This window comes from Vanessa tameamea, chromosome 7 (assembly GCF_037043105.1).
Source record: "Vanessa tameamea isolate UH-Manoa-2023 chromosome 7, ilVanTame1 primary haplotype, whole genome shotgun sequence".
NCBI lineage: Eukaryota > Metazoa > Arthropoda > Insecta > Lepidoptera > Nymphalidae > Vanessa > Vanessa tameamea.
Genome location: NC_087315.1, coordinates 5395160 through 5413881, shown reverse-complemented (window position 1 = coordinate 5413881; position 18722 = coordinate 5395160). Strand labels below are relative to the sequence as shown.

General features: G+C 32.2%; 1 protein-coding gene across 1 annotated transcript; it reads right to left on the bottom strand.

The window, feature by feature from the left end:
• Positions 1–9188: 9188 nt before the first annotated feature.
• Positions 9189–17488, bottom strand: LOC113401331 (uncharacterized). The gene is made up of 8 exons (XM_026641185.2): positions 17408–17488; positions 17070–17318; positions 12667–12932; positions 12315–12498; positions 11552–11651; positions 11351–11455; positions 9826–9981; positions 9189–9242 (listed from the first exon to the last, which is right to left on the bottom strand). Exons 2-8 carry the CDS (start codon positions 17297–17299, stop codon positions 9189–9191), a joined length of 1095 nt encoding a protein of 364 aa, XP_026496970.2. The 5' UTR covers positions 17300–17318; positions 17408–17488.
• Between the last annotated feature and the right edge of the window lie 1234 nt (positions 17489–18722).

Here is an 18722-nt window from a genome sequence, read left to right as displayed (position 1 = left end):
ATGTTGCGCAGTACACCGTTTCTGCCAACTAAGGAATCTCCGGGAACCAAACCTTCCGTGAGTTTCCAATAACTTGCTGATTTCTTAAATTTAACATTGTATAGTTTTAAGCGTAACAAATAATTACATGATTGGCATCCAATTCTGTCACATGTATTCATTTTATAATTAAGTATTAATTCCTTTTTAAAATTCAATTAATTTTTAAATAAATTTTAATAATTTTTAAAAAGTTTAATTGAAGCTCCCGAAACTTGACTAGTTACCAAACACAGGCAACACGTGGTAAATAAATCATAATATTTTTATAGAAAATATCTTAACAAAAAACCCGCAATATTTTTATCGGTACTAATATTTCCAGTCTCGAGTTCTAAGGATCACGCGTACATATTATATTTAAGCAGATTTTACAGGATAACGTAATTGACATGTCATGACCAGTTACGGTCACAAAAGGACACGAGATTGTAGAAAATTTGCCGTACCGATAATGTCAGTCCGGCAAATAGGTTTTAGCGTGACCACAAGCCGGGTGCGGTCGACAACGAGCGAATGCAGATGTTACAGAAAATCTCATGTTCACAAACGAGATTTATCACAAAGACTTGGCGGTGGAAGTTATGAAGCGGTTGTAACTCGTGACATAAGGCTATCCACTTTTATGTAGATGAAGTTATGATATCATAATTTCTATATTTATTGAGTCATACTCGCTTAAGAGATTTCGGAAGGTTTTACAGTTACCAAATTTTTGCTGTTTTATTTTATATGTCTTTAACTTATGTAGATATAATATTTTAACCAATTGACTAGAAATGTTTATTTATTAGTTATGTAATTTGTCACATTGACTGTTATAATAATTATTAAAAGCTTTTGTTTAAACTGCAATATATGTATATATGTGCGGGTGGAATCTTGCTACTCAATTTTGAAGCAGATATCTTTAACCGATTTGGCTGAAATTTTGTATACACGTTAATAAGCTGCTTGACGTCATTGTAAGTCCAATATGGTGGAACATTCGAGATGGCAGAATAGTTATTTTTTATACACTTCTAGAATATAGGTATCAAATGATAGGGCTTGTTGAGAGTAATTCGAAAAATAATTCGAAAAATAATGTGAGGTTGAATATGTATATATATACAGGTTCAACCTTCAAACATAGTACAAGAAAGGTCGTGAATGAAATGAATGTTTAATCAAAATTTATAAGAAACAAATTGCGTTCACGAATTGCTATTACGCCAGACCAGGTGTAGAGTTAAGATAAACTATTAAAAGTCTTATTTTGCAGAATAATCGAGTCATGCATAGCTACTACGTTGCGTCCTTGTCTATCGCACTGAACGTAATACTCAATGTATCTCTCTCGCACATCTATGCTTGTTCCAATTTTGAAAAAGTTTTTTGGCAGTAAAATTATACTATCGCCGTGGCAATAAAATTATTTTAATAATTATATATTCAGCAAAGCAAATCGCCAGTTTCTTTTTTCGCTAAATTATTTTCTTCTACCATTTATATCGAACGATTTAAACTGTATCTCTGTTTAGAGAATAATACAATCGTTTCAAGTATAGTTGATTTGACTTGTTGCTAATGATTATATTCAAGAAAAAAGGTTAGTCCTTTGGATCATAGACTATTACTTAAACTCACTTAAAGAGATAGTGATGTCGCATTATATTTAATGTATCTTCAATGTACACAATTGGTAAAATAAAATGTTATTAAAACCTTTATTCCGGGGTTGAGTTTAATACAAGTTCATCTCGGCATTTACCCAGTCTTGCGACAATTATTATAAACATTTATGAAAAATTATTTTAATTTATTATTATTTAGAGCATGCTAATTTTACTTATCTATTTACCTATAATGGGCGACATCTATTAAACATACAGGTTTATTGGTAATTCGACGTATTCCTGTTAGGAAGTGATAGGGGTGACTATTTGAGATAATTTTAACTCCCTTATGCATAATGCAAAAGTGAACCATTTTTGAGTTATCACGTTTTTTAGATTTTTTCAAAATAAGTCAAAAATGCAACTTAAAAAAAATTATTTAAAAAAAGTATCAATTAAAATCTATTTTTTCCTTTTGATTTGTTTTTGATTGCACACTGGTTATTTATCAATATAAAAATAGTAATTATCCGTCCAAATTTAAAAATGCGAGACGGAAAAAGATATTACTTCAATGTTTTTTTGATTTTTTTTTTACAAAAATGCCTGAAAAACTAAAAAAATCGTTATGAAACTTGTCCTGCAGATTACTTTAAAAACATAACTGTTTTCTTAGCTTTCCAAAAATGTATAACAACTAGGAACTTATTTCAAAGCAATCGAAATAAAATGACCACAAAGGACGCTGGTGGAAATTCGTATTCGAACAAAACTTAAATTCACTCTTTGAATGTCTTACAAATTGGTTTAATGCATACCTAATCAATGCAAGATTATTCGCGTTTGTTTCCTAATTACTAGTTACCCGATGTATCAGTTTATAATAAGCGAATCCGACAAAGTGGTAGTGTTCAGAGACGACAAATTAAAATCGAAAGACTCCCAGTCCATGTTGTTAATTACTAAGAAGATAAGAATTCTATTGATGAACCATTCGAACCATTTCGACAAACACGTTGGCCGCACGACTCTCTGTAACAGAGCACAGCACACACAGCATGGTCTACAGTGCATAATGTAGGATTCCATCCTACTATACTCCTGCGCAAATTATTTATGAACAGGTCCCTGAAAGGAGAGTTATTTTTTGTAGATCCGTGCTTAATGCGGATTTAGGAGTCGCGTCTTGTGTGAAAAAAAACATCTCTGGACTATTTGAATCCAAATTCGATCAAGATGAGATTACTATGTAACTCATAATAAACATGAATGGGGAGAGAAAGTGCACAAAAAATCCTATCCTCCTCGAAGACTTACAGAATAAAGATTACGAGACAAAATATCATATACCAGCAAGACAGATGTACTGCACATTTTAGTATTAATGTTACGCGATAGTTTGATAGCCATTTTCCTAATTAGAGTAGAGTAGGACCCATTTCGTGGCCTGGTAGGAGTCCGGACTAAACGCCGGTTGATTTCTATGTCTGGTCATTTAGGCCAGTCAATAAAGCCCGTGAAGGTCAAGTAATTAGTATAATTATGATTTTTTGATATGTGGTTTCGGACGTTAAAATAATAACATATTAAAATTGTCAGCCCTTTGGGGTGAGCGCTAGGGGGTTGAGAAGGTGAAAAGCGTTTTTGCTTATAACTTTGTGAAAAAATTGTTAGATGGTTGAAAATTGGACAGAAGGTGTAAATAATTATAACTTACCTTGTATTAAAATTTCAACCTTTTTTGATTAGTGCAAAATTATTTATTAACAAAAAAGAATTATGAATACAATTATGCTAGATTACTTATTTATAAAAGAATAGAGTAAAGAAGGGCTCTGATGTTTAACAGGAGAATCACAATAGTATTATCATTTCTCGTATGTAATGTAGTCGAATATAGCATTAGTCATGTCTGTGTTTTAGGTTGAAGGATGAGTAAGCCAGTGTAATTACAGGTATAAAGGATTTGACATATTACAACCAATATAGTCCAGTCATGATGTAAGAGCGGTGTATACTGTATAGTCTTCTAGCGACAGTAACTACTCTAATAAGGCCACGCTGCATTGCTTGCCGAATAAAAATGAAATAGATGTCCTTGGATTTTAGTTTGTTTCCTTTTTATTTACAAAATAATACTGATTTGCTCTATATGAATCGTTCGTATCGATTTTTTTCATGGTTGCAAGAAAGAAATGTAATAAAAAATAGTCTTTTTGGGGTAAATTTCTAATTTTCTTAATTCGGAAGCTATAGACGTTGTAAGACAGTCATGATCTCTTTGCTCTTTATTTTTTTACGAGTAAATTGTTTCTTGTCATGAACCGAGAGCAAAATAATTTACCTAATCTCTGATATTTGAAAGAAAATAAACGCTCGACGTTTCCTTTGTTGTTGGTGATACAAAAAAATTGTTTCGGTTTCTCAATAAATACACAACAATGATAATGATAATTAAAGTTGAAAATGAATAAATTTGATACGTTTCAGAAAAAAGTATATTATGTGTTTCATTTTTGTTGTATATGTACGCGCGTGTGTGTATACGTGTGTATTTGGATACTGTATGCTTCCATAACAAAGTATACTTTACTTCAGTTTTTACTTATACTTTATCTATGTAAGTAAATAGCTCAATATTAGCAAAAGTGTTTTCTTTTTCTAAAGAAGTTGTAAAGTTTTTTCCTTTTCACATGATATTTTTTCATTGTACACGTCTAAATCATTGGTTATAGTGTATCAATATTAAGAATATATTTTACAATAAATTTAATAATATTACATTACCAAGTGGTAATCTTAACCATTAGGTACATGTGTTTCTACATCTCTAGTATATAAGGCGACACTACACAATGAGAGTAGAATTGAAAAAAAATAATAATTTGAAAAACATTTCGAAACTATTCATTCGACAGGGCACCCGAGAGCTGGCTGCTAATTCGATCAGGTTTAGCCATAGCTGACAGTAGTTTGGTCACTTTACCTCGATCTAGTAGCATACATTAGTGTTCCATGTAATGTAACTATATTGCAAAGATATTAGTTTTCCTTTATATTTAATAAGTCGAAGATACATATATAAATATATCAATTATAAATAATACAGGCTTCATTATAAATTAAAATAACCAAGCGACTATTACGTTTGGCTTGAACAAAGTAAATTAGAATATTGAAATGTCAATAAAGCACCGTTTGTGTTTGTCAAATAGGTCTGTGATATTCTCTAGCAAACAATGGGTAGGTTTATAGGTATACCCTTAAAAGCTGATGTTAATTGAATTGGCTGCAGATTGCTAGCCTTCGGGGGCTATAATTGTGTTAGTTGGAAACATGTCAGCGCTCGACTCCTAACTGTGCCCAGTCAGTGAGTCGATTTTTTACACATCACCTGCCCGTCGTTATGAACTCTGTACCTAAGCCTCTTTGTTCAGTCTTTCGTAACAATACCTTTGTGTTTGAATCCAAGCTAAATGATGAATTCATTTGTTTTCAAATTTTGTATTAGGTGTTTAACACTTTAACAGTGAAAACAAAAGTTTCGTTCGTTCAATTTAGTAAAAAATATTTGTGAATTTATTGAGTTTTTTACGTCAATATTTAAACTTTTTCTAGTGGTATAATATAAAACTAAAAACCTTTGTAACATTAATACGAATAACAATCTGTAACATTTTTGAATTTTCAGTAAAAAATAACGAGCAGCAATATATACATAATTTAATTCTCATGTTCACGTGTGAAAAACATGTTATACGATAAACTGCAAAAAATATGTAAAGCTGAAAATATTATTTGCTGGTGAAAATGCTCGTATGATATTGAATTAGTTCGTAACAAGATAACTCGTTCAAAGGAATGTAATTACGCTCTTTAATTGCACGTGCCCAGTAAAACTCCATTTGTACTTTAATTCACAATGCAATTTCTTGATATAAAGTTTTATGTTTGTTCTCTTTCAGTTATAAAATGATGACCTCTGTTAGCGAGCTCACAAATTTAAACTATCGCCCATTTTGGTGAAATCTAATTTTTAATATTTTATATTTGCAAGCCTTTCTAAGATTCGCAAAGTTGAATTCTGGGTTTAATACATGAATATCTGTATATATGTATATGTAAACACTCAACACACACACATATATATAATATATGCGTGTGTGTAGAGTGAATATGTACGTTTGTTAAACTGTGTATGGGCTCGCCTATAAAAATATTTTAATACGGGGTAAGGCTTTGTACAAACTCGCCATGGTAGATACTACCGGTTCATTTCATATTATACCACGAAGCAGCAATACCTGGCGGTTGTGACCACTTCGCTATCAAGTGGCCCATTTGCCAGACCGCATATTAATTTTAAATAAAAAAAATGCTTTGACTAATCTAAAAAAAGTATTCATAGGTTTATTTTTGTATCACCGTTTACTGAAAATGGATCAGTTCAAACGGGTCTGTTGGACAAAGCTGATGATTTACATGTATTCATTATTTATATGATTAAGTCGCGTCGAATAACGTATTCAAAAAAATTACATGACCATTTTGATTTACCTTTTAATACTTGAATGAATGACACATCCAACGGTATAATTGAGTGTATTCGAAGAATGACGGGTTTCACGTGTTCTCCCTTTGAAATCAAAATTTCAATACGTCCTAACATTATGCGCGCCATTTGTAACTTGGGCGTGCAAATTGCATTTAAAAGGCATTATTTGATACGATTTGCCGCTTTTTAAGCTTTGGTGGTATTATAAAAACTTTCATATAAGTACCAACAACGACTATACAAAGTTGAAACTCAATTGGGTAAATGATGCATGAACGCAAAAAGAGGAACGCTTAGGTAGGCCCGTCTTAATCCAGGCGGAAGAGGGTGTAAGAAACCCCGGTGTTGCGCTTTGGGCGTGCTTCACCGATGATGGTCATGTCTTGGGACATCGTTGAAGGCACCAGATGGTCTCCTTTGTGGGGGGTTGGTAGATGGCCAGAGTACTGCTTGAAACCTGCTGCCTAGGTTATCATCCAGGTGGACGGGCAAATAGGAAGGCTTGATGGGATGTAGTCACCATAGACGTCGGCACCAGAAGTATTAAAAATTTCTTACATCGGCGTGTAGGTATCACCTCTCATTATAGTGAGTAACCTACCCATGCGAGCATGCAGAAAGCCCAACCACTAAGTAAAACAAATTAAATATTATACAAGCGATATTTTTACGTAGATAAAAATATTTTATAATGTATGTATAGTAAATAATGTCTAATTTGTTCATAAATCAAAAAGTAATAAAAAAAATCGTACAATTAAAACGATTATTGGAATTATCTTTTCTTCAAAATATAAAGAAACAATTATAAGTTGTAAGTAATCCTCTTATCTGACTGTCTGCGAGTCGACGCTGGCCGCCACTCCGAGTATAATTCACTTTATCCATATTCAATATCAGATGATGCGACGGAGAGCAAATAGAGCGACTCAAGTGAGAATTATTATTGAATAAAGCTCGCTTCATTTCTCCTTGTCTTTTTTCAATGTTCATCGAGGCATCATAATTTACATGTTTTGTTCGATATTGCGCTCAGGAGACTTATTTTATTATATGTTTAGAGTTTTTATGAGATGTTAATAGAGTTAAAAAAATAACTTATATTAAATTTTGAGTGAATTTTGTTTATTTGAAATAGGTCTAGTGCATTATTCGTACAAGAAATGTCGCACAAGTTTAATTTAGAAATAAGCGTATAAGTAATTTATTATACTATAGTTTTCGTCCGCGACTTTACCCTTAGGGTCAGTGGTCATAAGTAGGTATAAAAAGTAGCCTATGAGCTTAAGCTCGCTTCATACCAAATTTCATAAAGTTCGGTATAGTGGCTCAGTGAAAGCGTGCCATCCAGAGTTACTTTTCGCACATTTGCATATATAATATTAGTATATATTTGTGTGTACTTTTATTTGTTCTACACCGTCGAAAAAAACAAGCCTGGTCCGGGAGCATTCGTGACAAATGCCGGCAAAAATACAATACCCACTGTAACTTTGTATCGGAAAATTGTTGATCCAAAATTTCTATAGAGAAGTTTGGAATTGCAAATATCTTTTATGCATAAGTAGAATAAATAATGTATACGTTGTTAGTAATCAGTTATATAATAGACTATTAGATTTAGCTCGTCTTATAAATAAAGATAAATTAATATACGACATATTAAAGAACTCTTGGTCGATAAATAATATCATTAATATCATCTTTGAATCTTGATTTTTTTCAAAATCCTTATAAATGCAATATTTGTATAGTTACTGTAAATGTAACAGTAAATAATGAATAATACTGGTATATCTAGTTTAGGATAGACCAGTATATGCTTTATGCAGTTATTTTTTTTAATATTATATAGCGTTCATTTTTGAACACGCTAATCTCAAAGACTATCCAGCTATTACAGAGTATTAAATTTTATTAATTTTAGTATATCGATGAAAATTTGTTTTTAATTTTGATTATACTTCAAATGATTGATTATTATAGTATTAAATTTGTTACAAACACTGGATTAGCCAACGTATATTAATTTTTTTTTTATTGTCTACCCTACCTATTTCTAGGTAAAGTACAAACAAATTTTGCGTACACATACCAACATAATAAAAATATCAACATTCCATCGTTTGAATTTAAAATTTATCTGTATCCTAAATCCAAAACAAATATACTGGAATAGTGGAATAAACGGGGACGTATATCAATTGAATAGAAGTGTACTCATTCTGGTCACGTAGACGCGGCGGCGTCGGGAGGTGAGACAAATACATAGACGGTACCGGCACTTATTTGCTCTCTAATTTTGTTACGTTCTCCAATCCTAACGGATTTATCCGTTACCGTAAACACTTTTTGAGATAATTATAAAAACTCATAAAACTCAAAATGGACAGTAAGTTAATGCAGTCAGTATTTATAACAAAAAACGTTTTTTAATGTATTTTTTGATTATTGTATGTGTGTTTTTTCAGGTTTGGTATATGAAATTATGAAAAATTAAAAGTTGAAGCCCATTTCAAATTTGCTTAAAGGGATTAATTATATTAGTTAGTATTACTTTAAGTCTTTCTCGATATTCGTCAGTGAACAGCTATACGAGCGTAGTTATACTGATATTAGGCCAAAATATATCACGTTTACCTATAAGCCGGTTATGTAAAATATTCGAATAATCCCATCCGGCTAATATAATAAGTTTATTATTATTTTCTAAATATTATATTTGTCTTGTGTGGGAATTTTATTAAATTATTTAATATATAAAATTCTCTTGTGTGTACCTATATATTTTCTACATAGTTAAACTTGAGAAGAAAATTGCATATCTTTTTCAGCACACCAATAATAAACTTAAACAAACAGATTCCAAAAAAACTTTATTTAGATATACTTAAATCAAAATAATGTTTAAATAAGTATTAGTGATATTATAATAAGCTAATAATATGTGCAATATAGTATTCATTAACAAATTTGTAGTGCTTTAGTGGAGACACTCATATATTTACTTGTCGCAGCATATTGAAATAAGAAAACGCAGACGCCATTTTCTGTAAAAAAAATAGTTTTGTTAACTAATTCGTTTCTTTGAAATAAATCTGCCTTAAATACATTTTAGTCGTAGCGGATCAAATACCCGTGGTATAAACGCAATTTATTCCTAGGTCCGGGCAAGTAGTAATAAGTTTATACATAAAATGTCAATACTGTAACTTTAAAGACCTGAACGGTGACCTTGATTAAAATTTCATACACTAATGTAATGAAGAAACCAAAATTTTAATGAGTTATCTAAAACATTTATAATTTCACTAGATGAACCTGCAGCTTTACCCGCGCGTAATTTATAAGATTTTACCTATAGCACAAAACCCATTTTCATCACCATCCTCCCATTTTACCCCCTCAAGGAGTGAATTAAAAAAGTAAACTATGTCTTTTCTCGGGAATCATACAATCATCATACCAAATTTCATCTAAATCGGTTCATCGGCTTAAGCGTGAAGATGTAACAGACAGAGTTACTTTCGCATTTATAATATTAGTATGGATATGATTTTCTTCGCTCACTTGAGTAAATTAAAATTAAAATAAAGACATGGCAAAGTTTTAGAATGTAATGAGAAAACTTACATTAGCAAATGTTTGCACGGACACTTCTTCGAAACCCGATGCTTTGAGCGGGAGAGGTCTGAGACACATTTGCGTAATAAGTACTAGATACGGCCGTATGACAAGACCGCCATTCCAGAAGGGGATGTCCCAAAATGCATAGCAAATTGAAGTGACCTGAACCCAGATAAAAAAATACGTGATATTAACTTAATAAAGTTGTTAATTATTGAGACCAATAGAATTATGCCTAGGATATACATATATATATATATATATTATAATATAGAATATTAAGTAATTTGTAATCTATGAAGGTTTCGATTTACATCTACTGTTTGAGAGTCTTGATAAATGAGAATCTACTCCGGGCAGTATATTTTTGTACAAATTAAAATATCAGTGTTTTTATTTTTCATTCCATAGTATGTTGTAATCGGATTTGAACCGCAGTTATGCGATGAGTTTTATTCGTCTACCTACATTTCACTTTGTTAACAAATTTAATCAAATGTCGAGAGTAGAATTGTATGTGTTACTAGCGACCTGCCTCGCTTCGTACGAGACAGAAAGAAAAATATAATATTCGTATATATTATATGAACAGTAAAACATTTTTTTATGAATTTACCTTATAGCGCATGCTGGGTGCTATTGGGTAAATTTTATTCTAACTGTAAACCATTGACTTTTTGTTAATTGGATCATTATTTCCGGAGATACCCCATACATACAAAGAAACAAACTTTAAATCTTCATAATTTTAGTATAGATTAATTTCATTCATTTAATCTTTGGGCAACGAAATGTGTCTTTTAGTGTATTTTTATTTAGATTTTATCTTCTATATTTGATACTATAAACACACATTCAACGCTGTTTGCCATAACTTCTGGTTGGACCAATTCTTCTAATTTATGACGGTTACGATGCGAACCGCAACTGAATTGTTGTGTTAGTAGAATACAAAATCGATAACGTTTCTATTCAATTGCGATGGAGTCACAATTTGTTAGAACAAATGATGTCCTGCTTATTAAAATTTTATTTTATAAGAGACAAGTATGTACCATTAATTTATAGCAGATCTTCCTGGAGTAACGAGTGAGACCAGAAACGCAAATTTTGCAAAATTTTACAATTACTAGTACTTAATACACGGCACCCTAAAACTCTAGACGGCAATTAAATTAAAAAAAAAATGCAAAAAAAGTAACAGTTGTTAGTAGAATTGTTACGTTATATGTACATAGAGAAGTCTAATGACGTAAATATATTTTTTTATCAAGAAATGCTATGGGCTTAATTTGTCAATATTACACTAAATATATACCTATTTTTATATTTATGACCATAAAAGTGAAATGGAGGTTAAGATATAATATAAAAACTTAATAAAAATTACAATAAAATAGGTCTTGAAATGAAGAAGAACTTCTTGTAACGCAGAAGTTCCACTTGGTCACAAAACTTGAGGGTGGATTGTATTAAAATGTCGATCATTTTAATCAAATGTATTAGTAAAGTTCTGATAGTTACGACTTACCTTAATAGACAAGTAAGTGCATAAACAACACGGTATAAAAAATAATACTATTGCTCCGATACAAAGAACCATCAGAATAGCATTAAATTCGCCTCCATCCGTTGACTAAAAGAGAACATTAAAAATTTTAGTAGGTATAAGATTTATAAGACATATTAACAAGTTATGTTTAAAAAGTTAAAAAAATTGTTAGTAAGTTACCTCGGTCGCAGAGTAAGCGCTCAGACAAACAACGGGAGCGCTAACTTTTTGTTCGAATAACAGCAGTTTCTTATAAACTTTGGCATAATGTTCTATCAAGCTACAAAAAAGTAAAGTATACTCTAGTTACACTATTGAAACAAGCAGCACATTTTCTCCTTTTAAAAACTAAAACCAAGTTTTTTACATGCTACTTTTAAGCGGCGTACAATATTTATGAAAAGGAAGTTAAAGTAATAAGTGGCTTAAAGACTTGTAAAATAAAATATTTTCCTATACCCGTCAGTTGTTATAGTTATATTAGGGTAAATTTGTATTAATTACGTACTACGATTTTCTGAACTTTAATGTCAATACAAAAATTCTTAGCATTTTTATTAGTTATCTTGGTGGTAGGCCTATTTGCCATATAGCCATATTTTTGCTATATGTTAAGTAAAAAAAAAACAGAACAATAAATCGATCAATGATCGATGCCTTTGATCGACGTCGATAAATTTATTTGATGGCTTTGGCTGATTGATAGATACTGTTCTATAAAACATCGATCGACAATTATTCAACTCCAAGAGTATTGCAGTTCCATTCTATCATCGTTCAATGTCTTCGATCGACGATCTAGTGAGTCAGTGAGCTAGTAAAATTATTATATGCAGGAGTGACGTAAGATCTTAAGAGTTCGTGGATCTGGTCGATTTCTTACACTAGTACATGTACGTGTCACCTTATACACAATATATGTATACAATTCATAGATTCTTACATAATCATTGAATGATGTTGATTGACAATTTCCCTCATTCGATATTTTATAATACCGAAATATTTTTTCTCGTCGCTATCATTAGTTGGGTGTATTCCGTCCATTAGGTCCTGGATGCACAATATGACGATATCGGCTTTGGCTGCTATTTCTCTGATCCATATTATTTGGGTTATACTCATGACTAAAGGAAAACCAAACATAAAATGATATCTATAGAACATATAAAAAAGTAATGCTTTGTACACAAATTTTTAGAAAACATTCATGGAAATATTTCCTAAAAATAAGAAATCGTTTAAAATATACATATATTGTAAATAAAAATATTAAGTAATATATACATACTTACAAATATAATTAAATGCGTATGCACTGACACATGTATTTGCAAATACAAACGCTATTTCGTAAGTCGGCGTCGCTCCGAAATCGGTATCGAAGGCCCAAAATGGGAAAAGAAGTGGTCTGCTTCCTTCACCCCTTTCGTGAGTTGCCAGATAGTATACAAGTGAAAGTACAGATATGGCTACTATGGCCACGGCTATACCACCCATGAAAATAATCGCCACCTTGCATATTTTACGTGTTTGGATCTGATTGTAAAAAAAAACCTCCCTATAAAATAAATTATAATATTCAATAAATCTTATTAGTTTTAGTTGTATTTGTATATAAGATATACAAATACAACTAAAACTATAGGAGAATTAGAAGAATTAGAGAAGATTAGGAGAAATGCATTCTGTAGGTGATAATAAAATAATCGTATACTAATTTTTATTCGGCTTAGTAAATGGAAAAATAATAAACATATATATATAGTCTTGTATACTTGTGAGAAATACTTTACTATAATTAATTTTTGAGATAAGCTTTAGTTTCCTATAAAATATAGTATTTATTTAATACTTACACTTATTTTTTTAAAACAAATAACAAGTTTAATATATGTAGTTTCACAACATACATTTTTACCTTAGCTGCCTGTACATTTACCACTGCTGGGCTAAGGCCACCTCTCCCTTTGAGGAGAAGGTTTAATAATATATAATAATAATAATATGCTTTATTCATAAGAAATGATTTACAGATAAAAATGAGTTCTCTGGTTCTTGTGATAAGCAAAAGCCTGTGCCACAACGAACCAGTGTGCTCTTCCATTATTTACATCTTACAGCTAAATTATACATATGAGAACTTAAGCAAATTACACATAATGAAATAAAAACAATGAAGGATAAGGAGAATGAATGTGTATTTGTGTGTGTGTGTGTGTGTGTGTATGTGTATGTAAACGTGTATGTTAATTGTATGTTTGATGTTTGTGTGGGTATGTATATATATGTTTGCGTATAAATTGTACGAGACGTGCATACTACCCCTCTTATGGCTTTAGCCAGAGCAGTGCAAACCCTTGGAAGCACAATTACATTCCTCACTACTCGCCTACCGCTATTTATAATAGGGTCGTACGGGGTGTGCTGATGTTGCCAAACAATAGACTGTAATGTGAACAATTGCCTAATCGTTAATACTGAGCATTTTTTATACAACTCTACAGTCGGAAATCTATAAAGGCTGAATGCCATTGTTTTAAGCAGGGACCTTTGGGCTCTCTCAACTAATATCATATGAGATTTTGCGGCACCCCCCCAAACAACAACGCAATAGCTTAAAATCGACTGCACCAGAGCATAATAAACGCTACGCAAAATATCGAGATCAACTACGTCTCTGAGTTTTTTAAAAATCTAATTCTATATGCTGCTGCCAGCCAAGCTTATCATCTAATATAACACCCAGGTATTGGACCGTAGAGGATCTAAAGATAGACAAGAACGCACAAGAATCGGTCATCGATGGATGGCATGTATGAACCCTAATGTCGACGTTAGGGATACTCGTTTTAGCAGTAGTGAATTGTAAAATTGTTGTATTTTTAATCTTTAAAGTTAAACGAATTGTCTGTAGCCAATCAGTTATCCTACATAACCCTTCCTGAGCCCTATCCCGTACATCGGCCCAGGTTGTTTCATAAAATACAACAGCTGTGTCATCAGCATAAGTAAAAATTCTACCAGCTATTAAGGTTGTCTGACACAAATTGTTAATATAAATCAAGAACATAGTGGGACCCAGAACGCTACCTTGTGGAACTCCATATGTGACAGGCACCACATCACTAATTAAATCATCAATTTTAACTTGTTGAGAACGACCAGTAAGAAAACTAGTGTACATGGACAAAGCAGTACCTCGTATACCAATCCTTTCCAGTTTCTCCACAAGGGCTGCTATCGAGAGGGTGTCAAAAGCCTTTGCTAAGTCGAGGACGATACCGATACATCTATCCCCGGAGTCGATATGATTGGTAACATAATCAGTTAAGTTGCGTACCGCATGTAAAGTGCTTTTATTAGATGTAAAGCCAAATTGATTATTAGACAAAATTTCATTTTTTTCTAAAAAGTTCATAAGTCTTTTATTTAGCATGATTTCTATTATTTTTGATAGTGATGTAAGCATTGAGATCGGTCTTTAGCTTGTAACATCCTCTCGACTCCCACCCTTGTGGATCGGCGTTACAAGAGCTTTCTTGAAAACTTTAGGAAAGATTCCTTGTTCAAATCAAGTTTTAATAGGATTGTAAGAGGAGGAACAATGATATTTTTAGCCACTTTAGAAATTTACTCGAAATCATGTCATAGTCAACGGCGCAATTGGTTTTAAGGCTATTAATTATTAATCCAACTTAAGCTTCATCTGGCGGTAAGAGGACCATAGAGTTAGGTAGGTACGGAGTTTTAGGAGTTATTAGGGTACCACTATGAGAGCTTTCAATGTTGCTCGCTAACTTACTGCCAATGTTTGCAAAATAATTATTTACAGCTGTAACAGCATTTGAATGTTCATCACACTTATGTAAAAGTTCTTTAGATTAAACTTTTTCACTCAAATTGTCAACTATGGCTTTGAGAGCAGACCAAGTTTGCTTATTATAACTAGTGTTCTGAATTAAGGACTTGACTTGCATTGGATTTTGAGTTTTCTAATTAGTAAATTACAAAAATTTCTATACCTTTTAAGCTAATTTCTATCACAGTATTATTAGGATCAGCTCTGAATCTTTTGTGCAACCTATCACGATGGCGAATGCTTCTAAGTATGCCAGGAGTGATCCAGGGTTTAATATTTTTTTTCCTACTGGGAATTTTTATCTTCTTTAAGGTACTAGTAATAGCGCAGGAAAGTTTTTCAACAAAGGAAGACGCTGTTACATCGGCATTAGTTGATAACGAAATAAATGAGAAATCGATGTTTTTAACACAGTCTAAGGCTGCAACAAGATATGTTTTTATAAAGTAACTATCACTAGGTGGTTTCTGGTAGATTAAACATAAACTAAGCAAAACCGAGGCATGATTGGTAACAGTAGAATTCATTACAAAGACAATAGTGCGAAATTCTGTTTTAATAAGTATATGATCTAAACAATTGTTAACTTGTGTTGGAAAGTAATGACCTGAAAGAAGTCCGAGTTCCGCCACCAGATTGAGATATAACGAGCTATTTCTATCACCGTTCCCCCGCTTAATGTCAATATTCATGTCACCTATCAAAAATATGTTAGCACACCAAATGGGCCTAATTATACTGTCCAATGAGTTCAGAAATGTATCTGCATTATAAACAGAAGGGGATCGATATGTACAGTCAGAGTAAGAAAACCTTCGTCAGTTTTCAAATACATTCCTTTATCGAGTCGTAAACTCTTAGTACCTTTTGGATCTAAAGCACTAAACAGACAACTGCATATAAAATTAAACTAACATAGTATGATAACTTGGTTCAAAATAGTGTAACATCTTGGGACTACGTCTATTGTCATATCAACATAAAAACTTTTTTATGGCCTAATTGTCTATGGTCATTACAAGACTTAAATTAGATATGAAATCTTCTACTGAATTGTCAGTCTGTCAGTGTCATTATGTCATATATTTTCTTGCAATACCTTGCAATCTTAGAATAAAAACGCTTGTAATATTATTCCGCCGTTATTTTAAGAGACGATTAATGTAATGACGTGATGTGTGATGAGTGGTTCCACCGGGAAGTGGTGGTGATTCCTTGGCCTGCAAAAGCGGCGGATATACCCTCTCGAAAATCTATGGGGTCAAACTCCGACCGTTTCGACATAATCAATTTAATTTTTCTTACAATTTGGCGCTCCAGCAAACAGCCAAAAACGTCTCTAACTTCTGGTGGGGCAAAGTCCGGGGCTCAACACAAAATTATAAAATTTAACAAGCACCAGCGACACGTCCTCTCGGTTTCGAATACCAGCCGGAAGAGGGGAGGTTTGAAGCATATTCCACCATGCTGCTACAATGCGGGTTGGTGGAATACACATGTGCAGAATTTCGTTGAAATTAGATACATGCAGGTTTCCTCATGATGTTTTCCTTCACCGTCGAACACGAGATGAATTATAAACACAAATTAAGCACATGAAAATTCAGTGGTGCCTGCCTGGGTTTGAACCCGAAATCATCGGTTAAGATGCACGCGTTATAACTACTGAGCCATCTCGGCTAGCCATATTATAAAAAATAGCTACTACCTGCCTAATTGATTTTATACTTTCGTTTTCATTTTTACCAAACTAATTATTTTAATCGTAGCAGTAAATAAATCACTAATTTAAATAAAAAATTGAAAATTATCGATAACATAATAAATTTTTTTTACCTGTATTTTCCACCCTTATTACAGACATATGTAAAATCTTCTTTCATGATACGTTGTAAACCATGATAACTGGCAAGATTAAACTTCGTGCAGGCGAGTATCAGCAGCTTGTACGACACGACAATGAAGTAAGTGCCCGCTTCTGTCATGAATGATAAATCAAAGTTGTCAATACCATGATAGACACTCAATGATAGGAGACTCTGAGCAGTAATTGCACAAAACGCCATGAAAATTTTAGCCAAATATCTAGAAAAAAAAATTAATTACAGATTGCTACAAACGATAATGTTCAGGAAATTTATCAAGAAACGAAGTCGTACTGAACATCGACTTACGTCCATTTTGGAATTGGAGCGTCCAGTACTTGAAAAAATTTCAAAAGCACGTAAAAATCCTTATAAAATATTTGAGGATCAATAACCCCTGTCGCAAATTCTTCATATTCTTCTTCGGATACTTTAAAATTAAAAGTTAACATTTTGTATATAAGAATACCGGCATCAACTACCTTATTTAAAAAAAAAGTAAAAATTATAAACGGATAATTCCGTAATAACTCATTTTTTTTTGTAATTGTGTTTTTTTACCTCAATATGAAATACGAATGTAAGAATCAAACAAAAGAGTGTACAATAAAATTTGGATTTGCTATTGAAAAAATAATATCGGATAATTTAAAGCGATGGCAATTTATGAAACGATTTGTAACAAGGGAGCTTAACATAGAAGTTGTCGCTACTACTAAGACTAGTGACAATTTGCTGAGAAGTCTTGTCTTTTATTACCAGCCCTCGACATTTTCTGGGTCATAATTTTTAGTTCCAAATAGCGTTTGCCGCATCGCCTTGAGCTCTGACGTGTACGCTAAGCGACTGAGGAAATACACCTGTGGTTCTTACTGCTTTGGACATAAGGAATAATTTTCAATAAACTATTGGTATTCCGTACAAAGTGCTTATGAAATCGAGCGTCTTTTTCTATAATTATTTCGTTTGATGAAAGGGGGAAGGTTCAGCTGATTATAGTAAAAGACTTTCTTTATATCTTTTACCATATTATTCACTTTTGCTTTACTGGCGTAGTAAATTGTATTATATTCGTATTTCGTTTCCTTTGAACGTTTATGATTTCATTTGTTTTAACCTATTTGATAAAAAAGGGGTAATGCCACACCATATTTAATTTGTAAGTAGTATTAAACACATGACAATTCAAAATGTTAATTTATGCATGAAATATTGTTACTTTTTCCTATGAAAATTTAGGTAAAAATTATAACAAATTCAGCTTCTAGGAACACTAGAATTATTAATCGAAGCTTACAACTCCCGAGGCGCAGCTGGTTGCAGTTAAACCTTAGCTTTATGTTCCGGCGCTTCCATCAGAGACTTAATTATTATGTTACCTGCGAATTTGCTGCATTTGTAGTTACATTGTACCGAAGCAGACAATATTATTAAGCTGTACAAGATATTTTATTAAAAGTTACTGGTATATTTCACCTTCTCGCCATTACGCCTTATTTACGTGCACACATTCTTGTAGTTTTTTTTAGATATTATTGATCAATTGGTTTGTTTCTATTAGATGATTGTCTTTATAAACTAAACTTATCTCAAACTATCGTTCAAAGTAATATAAATTAATAAT